The sequence below is a fragment of the Triticum dicoccoides genome, chromosome 3A (assembly GCF_002162155.2).
Source record: "Triticum dicoccoides isolate Atlit2015 ecotype Zavitan chromosome 3A, WEW_v2.0, whole genome shotgun sequence".
Taxonomy (NCBI): Eukaryota; Viridiplantae; Streptophyta; class Magnoliopsida; order Poales; family Poaceae; genus Triticum; species Triticum dicoccoides.
This window is the reverse complement of record NC_041384.1, coordinates 601,639,201-601,652,765: the sequence shown is the minus strand read 5'-3', so window position 1 is coordinate 601,652,765 and position 13,565 is coordinate 601,639,201. Positions and strand designations below refer to the sequence as shown.

At 49.3% G+C, this 13,565-nt stretch overlaps 2 protein-coding genes across 6 annotated transcripts; one reads left to right on the top strand and one right to left on the bottom strand.

The window, feature by feature from the left end:
* The first annotated feature begins 1,143 nt into the window (after positions 1-1,143).
* On the top strand, positions 1,144-5,734 carry LOC119269502 (putative respiratory burst oxidase homolog protein H). Its single transcript, XM_037551347.1, has 14 exons — positions 1,144-1,699; positions 2,274-2,436; positions 2,528-2,576; positions 2,669-2,782; positions 2,878-3,687; positions 3,773-3,868; positions 3,960-4,075; positions 4,160-4,262; positions 4,353-4,441; positions 4,529-4,679; positions 4,777-4,923; positions 5,025-5,153; positions 5,226-5,304; positions 5,386-5,734. Exons 1-14 carry the CDS (start codon positions 1,300-1,302, stop codon positions 5,493-5,495), a joined length of 2,556 nt encoding a protein of 851 aa, XP_037407244.1. The 5' UTR covers positions 1,144-1,299; the 3' UTR covers positions 5,496-5,734.
* LOC119269503 lies at positions 5,538-12,319 on the bottom strand. Of its 5 annotated transcripts, none has more exons than XM_037551350.1 (3): positions 11,967-12,319; positions 7,850-8,007; positions 5,538-6,534 (listed from the first exon to the last, which is right to left on the bottom strand). In XM_037551350.1, the coding sequence occupies exon 3, from the start codon at positions 6,489-6,491 to the stop codon at positions 5,700-5,702; it is 792 nt and encodes a 263-aa protein (XP_037407247.1). In that variant the 5' UTR covers positions 6,492-6,534; positions 7,850-8,007; positions 11,967-12,319; the 3' UTR covers positions 5,538-5,699. The 5 variants fall into 5 exon arrangements, with proteins under 5 accessions (XP_037407247.1, XP_037407246.1, XP_037407248.1 ...); XM_037551349.1 differs by having other exon boundaries at positions 12,007-12,319; XM_037551351.1 differs by lacking the exon at positions 7,850-8,007.
* Between the last annotated feature and the right edge of the window lie 1,246 nt (positions 12,320-13,565).

Genomic DNA, 13,565 nt, shown 5'->3' with positions numbered 1-13,565 from the left:
TCGGCGGCGAAGACGCCGGAGCGCGCGTCGACATCGGGCACCGGGAGGATGGGGACGCCGCCGTTGCTGAGCCTCCACCCCGTCGGCCCGACGCACATGTCCGGCGACGCCGAGATGTTGGCCTCGAAAAGCAGTCACGCCTCCCACTCCTGGAGCGAGCGGCGGCCGAAGCCGTTGGCCGTCGCGGCGTCGCCTGGAAAGCGTTCGGCCATCGCCGGGGAAGGGGAGGACGGGGGAGCTCGGCGGCACGGATGGAAGAGAGCAGAGACGGGGGAGCTCGGTGGCGCGGCAGCTGGTTTGGGCTCACGCTGGGGTGGCCAGCGGCGAGGGGGAGCGACGCAGGAGGCGTCGCCGCGCCGTCCGTGAGGAATCAATGGCAAGGCTGCCGCCGGTGAGCCTTGCCATTGATTCCCCGCGGGAAACCAAGACGCTCTGGAAAAGACGAGGCGCCGTCTCGCTGACGTGGCTGACCCGTGGTTCTTTCGCGCCATAAACGCTCGCCCCGGCGCCCCGGACGCCCCCAGCATGCCGGGTTTAGTTTGAGTACGCCGGCGTTAATTTCGGTTCAAGCCGGCAAAAAACGGGCTCGTAAGGGCTCGACTGAGTTTTTTTTAAACGCCGACGTGAGAAAAAGGTCTGGAAAAGGCTTGTTAGCACGCAGCTGGAGATGATACGGGGTTCCCGTAGCCAAGCTGCCACCGGCAAAGACCACCGCGGCCCACGACACCACACGCGCACCAACCTTCCCCGCGGGCCCACAGGGCCAGTCCACGTCGAGCCGAGCGCCATTCCCACTCCCTCCGGCGGGGCACCACGTCGCCGCACCTAACGCTCACCATCATCAACCGTTGGCTCATCATCCGACGACCTCCACAGGCCTTTGCCTATTCGGGAAGAACGACACGATAAGCTCTCGACGCACGCCGACGGCACGACATATCGCCCCCCGGCCCAAAATCTCGCCAGGGTGGCGCGCGGGCCGCAGATCCAGCATCCGACGGCCGTCCGCTCGTCCACGCCGCCGCATCGATCCCCGCGCGCGCGCGGTGGACAGCGGCAGCGGCAGCAGTACACGGGCGGCGTCGTGGCGTCGTCGCAACGGCTATAACTGGGACATCCACCCATGTTACCCGCCATATCCTGTCTCCTCCCCTCCCCCCGAAGAATTCGCCGTAGCGGCACCAGCAGGCCAGCACGTCCACCCCACCTCCCCCTCGCAGCGGGTGGGTCCCGCCGCCAGCTTCCGGCGAGCCGCCGGCGGGCGGCATTGCGCTCTCCGGGCCGGTTCTTGACTGACGGATGGCGTCGCCGGGTGGCGGGTACGCGGACCGGCCAGCGCCGCCGCTGGACGGGATGATCACGGTGGACGGGGGCGGGGGCAGGACGCCGCCGCCGGCGGGGCTGCCGAGGCCGCCAGGGTTCCGGGGGCTGATGCAGCAGCCGTCGCGGCTGGCGTCCGGGGTGCGGCAGTTCGCGTCGCGGGTGTCGATGAAGGTGCCGGAGGTGGTGCCGGGCATCCGGCCGGGCGGCGGGCGGATGACGCGGATGCAGTCCAGCGCGCAGATGGGGCTCAAGGGGCTGCGCTTCCTCGACAAGACCTCCGGGAGCAAGGAGGGCTGGAAGGCCGTCGAGCGCCGCTTCGACGAGATGAGCAAGGCCAGCGGCCGCCTCCCCAAGGAGAGCTTCGGCAAGTGCATCGGTGAGCACCCATGCATCCACTGTGTGCTACTAATCTTTTCTCTTTTCTTTCAAACAAAACCGTGAGCTAATCTCGTTCGGTTACGGTGTGATTAAGAATGGCAGTAGCAAACAATTTTAGACACAAAACAGTTGATTTCTAATTAGAACTGCACGATTGAATCTGACAAAGTGGCCACGAGCATGGGGAATCTTTTGTACTTCTGTTAGGGGCATCTTGTTGTTGCATCCACCATTTTTATGCTTGCCCACAGTCGTCTGAAGTTACCACGAACTGTTCCTATTTGCCCAAAAGAGTTGTTGGCAGGGTCGGCGCACCGAACCGAGATCCACTATTCGGCCCACAAGAATTTCCCCAGATCAGCGCTTGCTTGCTGTCCCAAATAGTGCCTGGTCAGAACCCAAAATCAAGTACAGTATCAGCACCCCCACTCCTAGCTGCTAATTTAATTTGGATCTAAATGCCCATGATACAATGTCCGCTCAAAAGAAGTAATACGTCCATGGATCCCCCAAACGGGGTCACGGTCGGTGCACTAATAACCACTAATGGGGGAATGCTTCTTGATCCGAAGGCATGGGGGACTCCAAGGAGTTCGCCGGCGAGCTGTTCGTGACGCTGTCGCGGCGGAGGAGCATCGAGCCGGAGCAGGGCATCACCAAGGAGCAGCTCAGGGAGTTCTGGACGGAGATGACCGACCAGAACTTCGACTCGCGGCTCCGCATTTTCTTCGACATGTAAGCTATAGGTTCAGTTGTTGTTTTAGCACCAGCGTTGGAGCTCATCAGTCGAACGAACCTACTGATGGATGAAATTCGGCACGAGCAGGTGCGACAAGAACGGCGATGGGATGCTCACGGAGGATGAGGTCAAGGAGGTGGGGAATTTCTTCTGCTCGATGGGATCTGCTGTATTCTGAAACAATGAGAAATGAATGATCAACCTGTTGTTTTTGCTCGCTGGTGATAGGTTATTATATTGAGCGCGTCGGCCAACAAGCTGGCCAAGCTCAAGAGCCACGCCGCGACCTACTCGTCGCTCATCATGGAGGAGCTCGACCCCGACGACCGTGGCTACATCGAGGTGCGGCAGTAATGATATAGACTAGTAGTAGTTAGTGGTCGCCATGTCGAAACCTCAGAGGGCGCGAGTTGCTGACCTCCAAACCTCCGATGCAGATTTGGCAGCTGGAGACGCTGCTGCGCGGGATGGTGAGCGCGCAGGCGCCGGAGGTGAAGCTGAAGCGGACGACGTCGAGCCTGGCGAGGACGATGATCCCGATGCGGTACCGGAGCCCGCTGAAGCGGCACGTCACCAGGACCATGGACTTCGTCCACGAGAACTGGAAGCGGATATGGCTGGTGACGCTCTGGCTCGCCGCCAACCTCGCCCTCTTCGTCTACAAGTTCGAGCAGTACAAGCACCGGTCCTCCTTCCAGGTCATGGGCAACTGCGTCTGCGTCGCCAAGGGCGCCGCCGAGACGCTCAAGCTCAACATGGCGCTCATCCTGCTGCCCGTCTGCCGCAACACGCTCACCACCCTCCGCTCCACCGCGCTCAGCCACGTCATCCCCTTCGACGACAACATCAACTTCCACAAGGTGCTCGCCGGCGCCATCGCCGTCGGCACGGTGGTGCACACGCTCGCCCACGTCACCTGCGACTTCCCCAGGCTCGTCTCCTGCCCGAGCGACAAGTTCATGGCCCTGCTGGGCCCCAACTTCGGCTTCAGGCAGCCGACGTACCCGGACCTGCTGGCCAGCGCCCCGGGGGTCACCGGCATCCTCATGATCATCATCATGACCTTCTCCTTCACGCTGGCCATGCACACCTTCCGGCGGAGCGTCGTCAAGCTGCCCTCGCCGCTGCACCACCTGGCCGGCTTCAACGCCTTCTGGTACGCGCACCACCTGCTGCTGCTCGTCTACGTCCTCCTCGTGGTGCATTCCTACTTCATATTCCTCACCAGGGTCTGGTACAAGAAGACGGTAATTAATCCTCTGCCCTCCTTACTGATGATGATCAGCCACCTGTATAAATTCAAATGTTGATCATCGTTATTTGTTTGCTCAGACATGGATGTTCCTCATAGTCCCTGTCCTCTTCTACGCCTGCGAGAGAATTATCAGAAAAGTTCGCGAGAACAACTACCACGTGAACATTCTCAAGGCAGGCCACTGACAATTCACCTGATTTATTACTTCTTTCTGACTGTTATTAGCTATTACAGTATTAACCAATGTTGCCACATACTATGCAGGCTGCGATTTACCCAGGAAATGTGCTCTCTCTTCACATGAAGAAGCCACCGGGTTTCAAGTACAAGAGTGGGATGTACCTGTTTGTGAAATGCCCCGACGTTTCGCCTTTCGAATGGTATCACTCCAATCCTTGCTGCATATATGAACAAAGATACAGTTCATCCGAGGTTCTTGCTTACAGTTGATGATGGTCTTGCAGGCATCCGTTCTCCATTACTTCTGCACCTGGAGATGATTACCTGAGCGTGCATATCCGCACGCTAGGTGACTGGACATCTGAACTCAGGAACTTGTTCGGGAAGGTCAGTTCAGGCAACTAAACTGCAAATGTTTATTCACTATTAAACAGACTATCCAAGAATGAATACTTAGAAAGATCCATATTCATACAGTGTTTCGAGGCACAAGTTACTTCCAAGAAGGCCACCCTTTCGAGACTTGAAACTACAGTTGTGGCAGACTCTGCGACAGAAGACACCAGGTGAGCTCATTTAACTATTTGGCAACGCGAAATTCAGTTAGTTTTGAGTACAGACTTTTTATATCATCATTGCTGTGTCTCCTTTAGGTTTCCTAAGGTCTTCATCGATGGCCCTTATGGTGCACCGGCGCAAAATTACAAGAAATACGACATTCTTTTGCTTATCGGGCTTGGAATTGGCGCCACTCCTTTCATCAGCATATTGAAAGATCTCTTGAACAACATAAAGTCCAATGATGTAAATTTCTTTCACTGCAAAGTATTCTTAAACATTATATACATAATAATATAGCTAATGGAGATAGCATAACTGAGAAAATGAGTTGATGGAACAGGAGGTGGAAAGTATACACGGTTCTGAGATAGGCAGCTTCAAGAACAGTGGGCCAGGGAGAGCTTACTTCTACTGGGTTACCAGAGAGCAAGGATCCTTCGACTGGTTCAAAGGAGTCATGAATGAAGTCGCTGACAACGATCACAGCGTACTTATCTCACTCTGATATTTTCAATTTCATCTTTCCATACGATACAAAATGTCTAGTCGCATCTATAAAACTGGACTAAAGTAATATGGCAATTGCAGGATGTCATAGAGATGCACAATTACCTCACCAGCGTGTATGAAGAAGGCGACGCAAGGTCAGCGCTGATTGCCATGGTTCAGTCACTCCAGCATGCCAAAAATGGTGTTGACATCGTCTCCGGAAGCAAGGTATTTGCCGAGCTCTGCATTCTCACCTGATCCCATATGTCTCTGCTTCCTTTTCTGACACGTCTCTTGTAGATTCGGACACATTTTGCAAGGCCTAACTGGAGAAAAGTGTTCTCTGATTTGGCCAATGCCCACAAGAACTCTCGTATAGGTGAGCTAAATTCGCTAAAGACCTTGTCATGGCAGATTTATACTAGACCGTGCAATAGTTAACATGAACATGAATCTACAGGTGTTTTCTATTGTGGATCTCCAACACTCACGAAACAACTCAAGGATCTTTCAAAAGAATTCAGCCAGACAACCACAACTAGGTTTCATTTCCACAAGGAAAATTTCTAAGGCCATACCCGAAGAATTTCAAACAGTTGGAAGATATACTTGTATAGGAAAAGAAATATGATAGTGCTCGAATAGTAAATATAGCTTTACAAATTTTGTTGTACGCTGGGTTGTACAAAGTACATTGAAAGCTAGTGTCACCAGCATACATAGACTGGAATATTTAGAAATATCTGTATTGTAACAGTGAGATTGATTGTTAGGTTATGCCCCTCGAACACGCAAGCTTTCTCTCTTCAGTTTTTCTGCCCTGACAGTCTCTGCGTTGCGCTTATGAACACTACTCTCCCCAGATATGTTCTTTTCTTTTGGAGGTCTGCCTCTTTTTTTAGGTTGAATGTCACCTGATACTGATATAGTTCTATCCTTTCGAGGCCTGCCCCTTTTTTTAGGCTGATATACCTCCTCAGTTTTTCTTTTGGAGGTCTGCATCTTCAGTTTTTCTGCCCTGACAGTCTCTGCATTTGATGGGGACGCCTGAAGCAACCCTGGTAGTGGCAGGTTGTTTGACTGTAGGCCATTTACTGCTCTGACCACCACCTGGTTGCGAGCACCATTAGTTCCTTGCGATGATCTAGCCCCCTTAAGTCTGTAGTCAGGAACAGCATTCTGATGTTTGAATTTGTCCATAACAAGTTTTCTGAGTGGAATGGTTATGTCCAATGGTAGCAGGATCTCCTCCAGTTCAAGCCATTCAAGATCTTCCTGGTCTCCATCATCATAGACAACACTGTACCAATTGCTTTCACTGTCATACTTGACAACTTTCCCTGCAAAATACTTGTCCCCAAACTGCTTTCTCACTTTCCGCCCTTCTAGCCATTCACCAAAGCGATGATCAACTCGAGATCCTTGAGTGTCTCTTACTGCAGGTTGTGAACCAGATGCGAAATCAGGAGGCAAGTCTGGGACACCATTGATAATGATAACAGGCTCCCTGGATACTTTGACAACAGATGCAGTGTCTGACTCTTGCATGTTCTTACTCCCCTCCATGACCTGATATTGCACCAATTCCTTGGATTTAGCTAGAAACAGCCTGGAGGAGAAAGAAAATAGTTTCATCAACAAAATGAGTCATCATAAGCAAGAAAACTCAAAAGAACAAGTAACAATAACGCGAGCACTTTCACAGCTACAATGCAGTATTTAGATGAGTCAGGCATGTAGAAACATGCCTGATATTAACCAACACCTAGGATTTAGGAAGCACGGCACTTCGCACGGGTGACACAGGTATCATGTCATGGTATGTATCAGGCCTCAATACGGCAGTCTGGCACATAGGTCAAGTAGAAATGTATTTCTGTTCCAGACAATATGATAATTATGTTCCAGAGTGATCCTAAAGAGATAGCCGTGTCGGTAATGAGCAAGAGTTTAGCTCTTATAAATTAATTAAAGAGATAGTTTAGCAACATAACATTGTTCCTTGCAGTATAGTTTTCCAAGTATAACCTAAAGTCACAGTCTCTCTAGACTTATCTTGTACTCCCTGCTCCCCAAATTAATGAAAACCTAGTTTTTTTTAGAAAACACAAAAGTCTTTGCATTGAAAAGGTAAGGGTTCAGTTACAAGCGTCTGAGGACGCACGAATTACAGCATGATTAGTGCACGTCCCAAGATTGTGGGAGCACAACCCTAAGGCCAGTTGCCCCGGCTTCTGCCTAAGAGCGGGTCTCGTCCTTGATCCTATTGACTAGCGTATGCAGGGAGGGTCTCTTGTTGTCGAAGACACAGCTATTCCTATGCTTCCAGCTCATCCAAGGCACGAGCATCACCACAGATCTCAGAGCTTTGTGTAGGACCGGCGGCGTGTTTCCTTTGGCGTGCAGCCACCAGTCCATGAGCGTAGGCTCCTGGTTAGGCGTCGGGGCTGGGATGCACAGCCAGGCCAGGACCTCGTGCCAGGCCTGCCGGGCGAGGGGGCACTCAAACTTCTCTCCTTTTGGTGCAGCCACGGGTCAAGTTAAACTTCTCTACCAGAAACCTAGTTTTGTCCTAAGTCAAACTTTTCTACAAGTCCACAGAAAAAGAGAGAATTCCTTATTTGGCCCTTTCTTAAAATCCGCTTCCTTATTTGGCCCGAAAAAATATTTTCTTCTTTATTTGACACTAGATGTAAATTTTATTACCTATTTGACACTTCCGTCCATTTTTGGCACCAGCGGTGTTAAATGTGACATGAAAAGACTTTTTGCTCCTGATATTGTATTTAGGTGAATTAATTGCTACAAAATAAACCTACTACTCTGCTATAACCTAATCACTAACATGATACACCCATGTAACTAATCGATCAGCACATAGATGAGAGCAGCATACGTGTGCTCTACTATTTTTCTCGCCTCACCTGTTCTGCTCCCTCTCCTGGCAGATGACACCGATGGCGACCGGCGACCAAGTGGTCGTACTGCCTCTCCGTCATGCCCTGTCTCCCCCTGCGCCCCTCTTCACTTGCGGCACGCTTCCCTGTGTTCGCCCGTGAGCAGGCCCACAACAAAGAGACGTCTGCCAGAAGAAGAACAACATGAAGTCGAGTTGCTTTCGTGAGCATGATTGCTTCATGCCAGAAAAGGTGCACGTTGCGTGGCTCAGAAATGTAATCACAACTAGGTTAATATAATATTGGCATGAAGTGGTGTGCGTCCCAACTGGTATACACACGTAAATCTTAACCATGAGAAATGATGATCTTTGTTATGTTTCAGAAGCCAACAGTTGCTACTTCAAAAGTAGACTAGTTCCACTTTGTAACTGAGATGGAGAATCAGCAAATACCAACTCATTTGTTTGCCACTCTATTTCACCTACTGTAAACAAAATAAAATATACCATCTTGATTGGTTTGTTATGCAAGTCGCGTCGTGCGTTCGTTGGACTTATGAAATCGACACGTATGGTACTCGGAAGCTGCTGCAAGTTTCTACAAGTAATTCTAATCGAATGGTTAGCAGTGTACATTAGTATATCATTTTTTTCAACAGGCATTAGTACACCATTAGTGGTGCGTACAAGACGTACAGTTTTTTATGCCGAATACAGGACGTACAGTTCAACTGTTATGTTACATACACTAATTAGATTACATTTGTAGAGCACTACTTTAATTAGCAAAAATCACAAAATACAATACCAGGGGGAAAATGGTGTTTTCACATCACATTTAACACCGTTGGTGGTCAAAATGGACGGAAGTGTCACATACAACAACAACAACAACAACAACAACAAAGCCTTTAGTCCCAAACAAGTTGGGGTAGGCTAGAGGTGAAACCCATAAGATCTCGCAACCAACTCATGGCTCTGGCACATGGATAGCAAGCTTCCACGCACCCCTGTCCATAGCTAGCTCTTTGTCGATACTCCAATCCTTCAGGTCTCTCTTAACGGACTCCTCCCATGTCAAAATCGGTCGACCCCGCCCTCTCTTGACATTCTCCGCACGCTTTAGCCGTCCGCTATGCACTGGAGCTTCTGGAGGCCTGCGCTGAATATGCCCAAACCATCTCAAACGATGTTGGACAAGCTTCTCCTCAATTGGTGCTACCCCAACTCTATCTCGTATATCATCATTCCGGACTCGATCCTTCCTCGTGTGGCCACACATCCATCTCAACATACGCATCTCCGCCACACCTAACTGTTGAACATGTCGCCTTTTAATCGGCCAACACTCCGCGCCATACAACATTGCGGGTCGAACCGCCGTCCTGTAGAACTTGCCTTTTAGCTTTTGTGGCACTCTCTTGTCACAGAGAATGCCAGAAGCTTGGCGCCACTTCATCCATCCGGCTTTGATTCGATGGTTCACATCTTCATCAATACCCCCATCCTCCTGCAACATTGACCCCAAATACCGAAAGGTGTCCTTCCGAGGTACCACCTGGCCATCAAGGCTAACCTCCTCCTCCTCACAGCTAGTAGTACTGAAACCGCACATCATGTACTCGGTTTTAGTTCTACTAAGCCTAAACCCTTTCGATTCCAAGGTTTGTCTCCATAACTCTAACTTCCTATTTACCCCCGTCCGACTATCGTCAACTAGCACCACATCATCCGCAAAGAGCATACACCATGGGATATCTCCTTGTATACCCCTTGTGACCTCATCCATCACCAATGCAAAAAGATAAGGGCTCAAAGCTGACCCTTGATGCAGTCCTATCTTAATCGGGAAGTCATCGGTGTCGACATCACTTGTTCGAACACTTGTCACAACATTATTGTACATGTCCTTGATGAGGGTAATGTACTTTGCTGGGACTTTGTGTTTCTCCAAGGCCCACCACATGACATTCCGCGGTATCTTATCATAGGCCTTCTCCAAGTCAATGAACACCATATGCAAGTCCTTCTTATGCTCCCTATATCTCTCCATAAGTTGTCGTACCAAGAAAATGGCTTCCATGGTCGACCTCCCAGGCATGAAACCAAACTGATTTTTGGTCACGCTTGTCATTCTTCTTAAGCGGTGCTCAATGACTCTCTCCCATAGCTTCATTGTATGGCTCATCAGCTTAATTCCACGGTAATTAGTACAACTCTGAACATCCCCCTTGTTCTTGAAGATTGGTACCAATATACTCCGTCTCCATTCTTCTGGCATCTTGTTTGCCCGAAAAATGAGGTTGAAAAGCTTGGTTAGCCATACTATCGCTACGTCCCCGAGACCTTTCCACACCTCAATGGGGATACAATCAGGGCCCATCGCCTTGCCTCCTTTCATCCTTTTTAAAGCCTCCTTCACCTCAGACTCCTGGATGCGCCGCACAAAACGCATGCTGGTCTCATCAAAGGAGTCATTCAGTTCAATGGTAGAACTCTCATTCTCCCCATTGAACAGCTTGTCGAAGTACTCCCGCCATCTATGCTTAATCTCTTCGTCCTTCACCAAGAGTTGGCCTGCTCCGTCCTTGATGCATTTGACTTGGCCAATATCCCTCGTCTTCCTCTCCCGGATCTTAGCCATCTTATAGATGTCCCTTTCACCTTCCTTCGTGCCTAACCGTTGGTAGAGGTCCTCATATGCCCGACCCCTTGCTTCACCAACAGCTTGCTTTGCGGCCTTCTTCGCCATCTTGTACTTCTCTATGTTGTCTGCACTCCTATCCAGGTATAGGCGTCTGAAGCAATCTTTCTTCTCTTTAAGCGCCTTCTGGACATCATCATTCCACCACCAGGTATCGTTATCTTCGCTTCTCCTTCCCCTGGACACTCCAAACTCCTCCGAGGCCACCTTACGAATGCAAGTCGCCATCTTCATCCACACATTGTCCGCATCCCCTCCTTCCTCCCAAGGGCCCTCCTTAAATACCCTCTCCTTGAACACCTGAGCTACCTCCCCCTTGAGCTTCCACCACTTCGTTCTAGCGACCTTGGCACGCTTATCCCGCTGGACACGAATCCGAAAGCGGAAGTCAGCAACCACCAGCTTATGCTGGGGTACAACACTCTCCCCAGGTATCACCTTACAGTCTAGGCACGCACGCCTATCTTCTCTTCTCGAGAGGATGAAATCAATCTGGCTAGAGTGTTGGCCACTAATAAAAGTCACCAGATGTGATTCTCTCTTTCTAAAGAGGGTGTTAGCTACAATCATGTTGTAGGCTAGAGCAAAGCTTAAGACATCTTCTCCTTCTTGATTCCTGATGCCATAGCCAAAGCCCCCATGCGCCCCTTCAAAACCTGTGTTAGATGTACCCACGTGGCCATTGAGGTCTCCTCCTATGAAGAGCTTCTCACCAATCGGTACACTCCTAACCATGTCTTCCAAGCCTTCCCAGAACTCCCTCTTGGTGTTCTCATTGTGGCCTACTTGCGGGGCATATGCGCTGATAACATTGAGAACCAAGTCCTCAGCTACCAGCTTGACCAGGATAATCCGGTCCCCATAAGGAATAAAATTTACATCCAGTGTCAAATAAGGAAGAAAATATTTTTTGAGCCAAACAAGGAAGCAGATGTTAGGGAAGGGCCAAATATTCACTGATAAGAGTTTAGCTAGGCAAGTTTATAGTAAGCTTATAAATTAATTAAAGAGATAGTCTAGCAACATAACATTGCTCCTTACAGTATAGTTTTCCAAGTATAACCTAAAATAACAGTCTCTCTGACTTATCTTGTACTCCCTGCTCTCCAAATTAATGAAAACCTAGTTTTATCCTAAGTAAAACTTCTCTACCAAGTCCACAGAAAAATGTGCTATCGCCGTCCTAAGTCAAGTTAATCTGGGAAAGATGAGCATTGTAGGTAACCTGCATCTCCTATGTTCCATCTAAAACTACCCAAACGTTTACGAGATCCATCCCAAACATTTTGCTCCCAAAGGCATATAGGGAACCGGCTATCCCTAGTTTTAAAGCCAAAATATGATACGCTACAGATAGACAAGGCGCTTGGTCTACTATGGAAATTTACAGCAGCATCTCATCGAACAGAAGGGATGCAGACAGTCGTTAAAGCCAAACCTAGGGCCGAAACGTAGGGCGCCAGATACGTTGACCTCACCTCGTGCTTGGCGGCGGCGGGGGCGGCAACAGGTGCCTCTGCGAGGAGGCCTGTGCTCGAACGGCTCGGGGAGGCGGCTGGTACGCCCGCGACTGGGCGGAGCGGGGAGAGCGGGGACGGAGCTCGCAGGGTCGCACAAACCCTAGGTCCGGATGAGAAGGGCGGGGTGGAGCCGGAGGGCTGGACCTGAGAGGAGTAGGGGTTGTACGCCAGAGGAAGCCGGCTGGAAGTAGCGGCCCCGGCTGCTGCGCAGGAGGGGAGGGGACCGCCGTTCGTCGGCCGGATCGACACGGCGCCTTTTTTTTTTTAGGAAAGCAGTTTCGGGTCCAGACTCTATCGCCCCGCCCGTACTTTTCCAAAGGTATCGGACGGCCCATTAACGCGATTTGCTCGCCCGGCCGCTGGGTTCGCTCGGGTCGCTGCGTTCATTAGCTCGCTCCGTTTTCTCTGGTTTAGTTTTTTTTCTCTGTTTTTTATTTTCATTTTTCCCTTTGTTTTTTGTTTCTTTCTTGGTTCTCATCGGGTTTCTTAGTTTCTCAGTGTTTTAATGTTTTGGATCGGTTTCTTCAGGTTTTCTTCTTTTCTTCTTTTTTTCTTTCCTTTTCTTGTTTTTTCTTTATTTCTTTTTCAGTTTTCTTTGGGTTTTTTATTTTCCTTTTTTTTCAACACATGTCTACTTTTTTTATACATAAATTTTACATTTTCCATATACAACAGGAACATTTTATTATACACCTTTTAACAAATTTGAAATACAGGATTAGTAAAATGTCAATTAAACATTTGGAAATTTTTTAGATATATGTTTTGATGTCTAACTTTTGATACATATCGTATATTTTCGTATACAATGGGAACATTTTTGGATACATGTTATGCATGATTAAACATTTTTTTAATGTGTTTGATAACTAATTTTTTCATACACATTAAATTCTTCATATACACATGAAATCATTTTTTATGCATGTTGATTTTTTTTTTCAGATGCATGATTATCATTTTTCAAACACATGTTCTACTCGTTGGTGTGGCGACAATGATATCCCTACATGTCCTCAAGCTCCATCGTTGCAACGACATTTGCTCCAGCGTCAGCACGGAGCTCAGGAGGTAGTGCAAGAGCGGATGCAATCAGTGGTATGCATCAACGACAAAATGGAAGATAGTGGATCATGTGCGGGTATCAGATGGTTTCCTCTTCCCACATCATCGTAGAGCTGGGCCTAGATCTAGGGTTTGATGATGCGGTCGGGTGTTTCTATGTTTTGATTCCTTCAGTGGTAATGCCTTCGCCTTTGGTGAACTATCATGGAAGTCCGCAAAACGTGCATATCAACGATGGAGCTACTCGAGGTTGGGTGAAGAGGTGATCTGTCACATGCTCTTTTGGTGGTTGTTGCAATAGTGTTGGAGGCAGGTGACGGGCGTTGATGTCAAACTCAGGGGATTATCTGATTTTGATTGTGTGTTTGCTCTCTTGGCTGATGGTCTCTTATGCAAAGGCTAGAGTTACACTTTCTTTTCAGTTTTGTCAAGTCGGTGTTTATGGGACATGT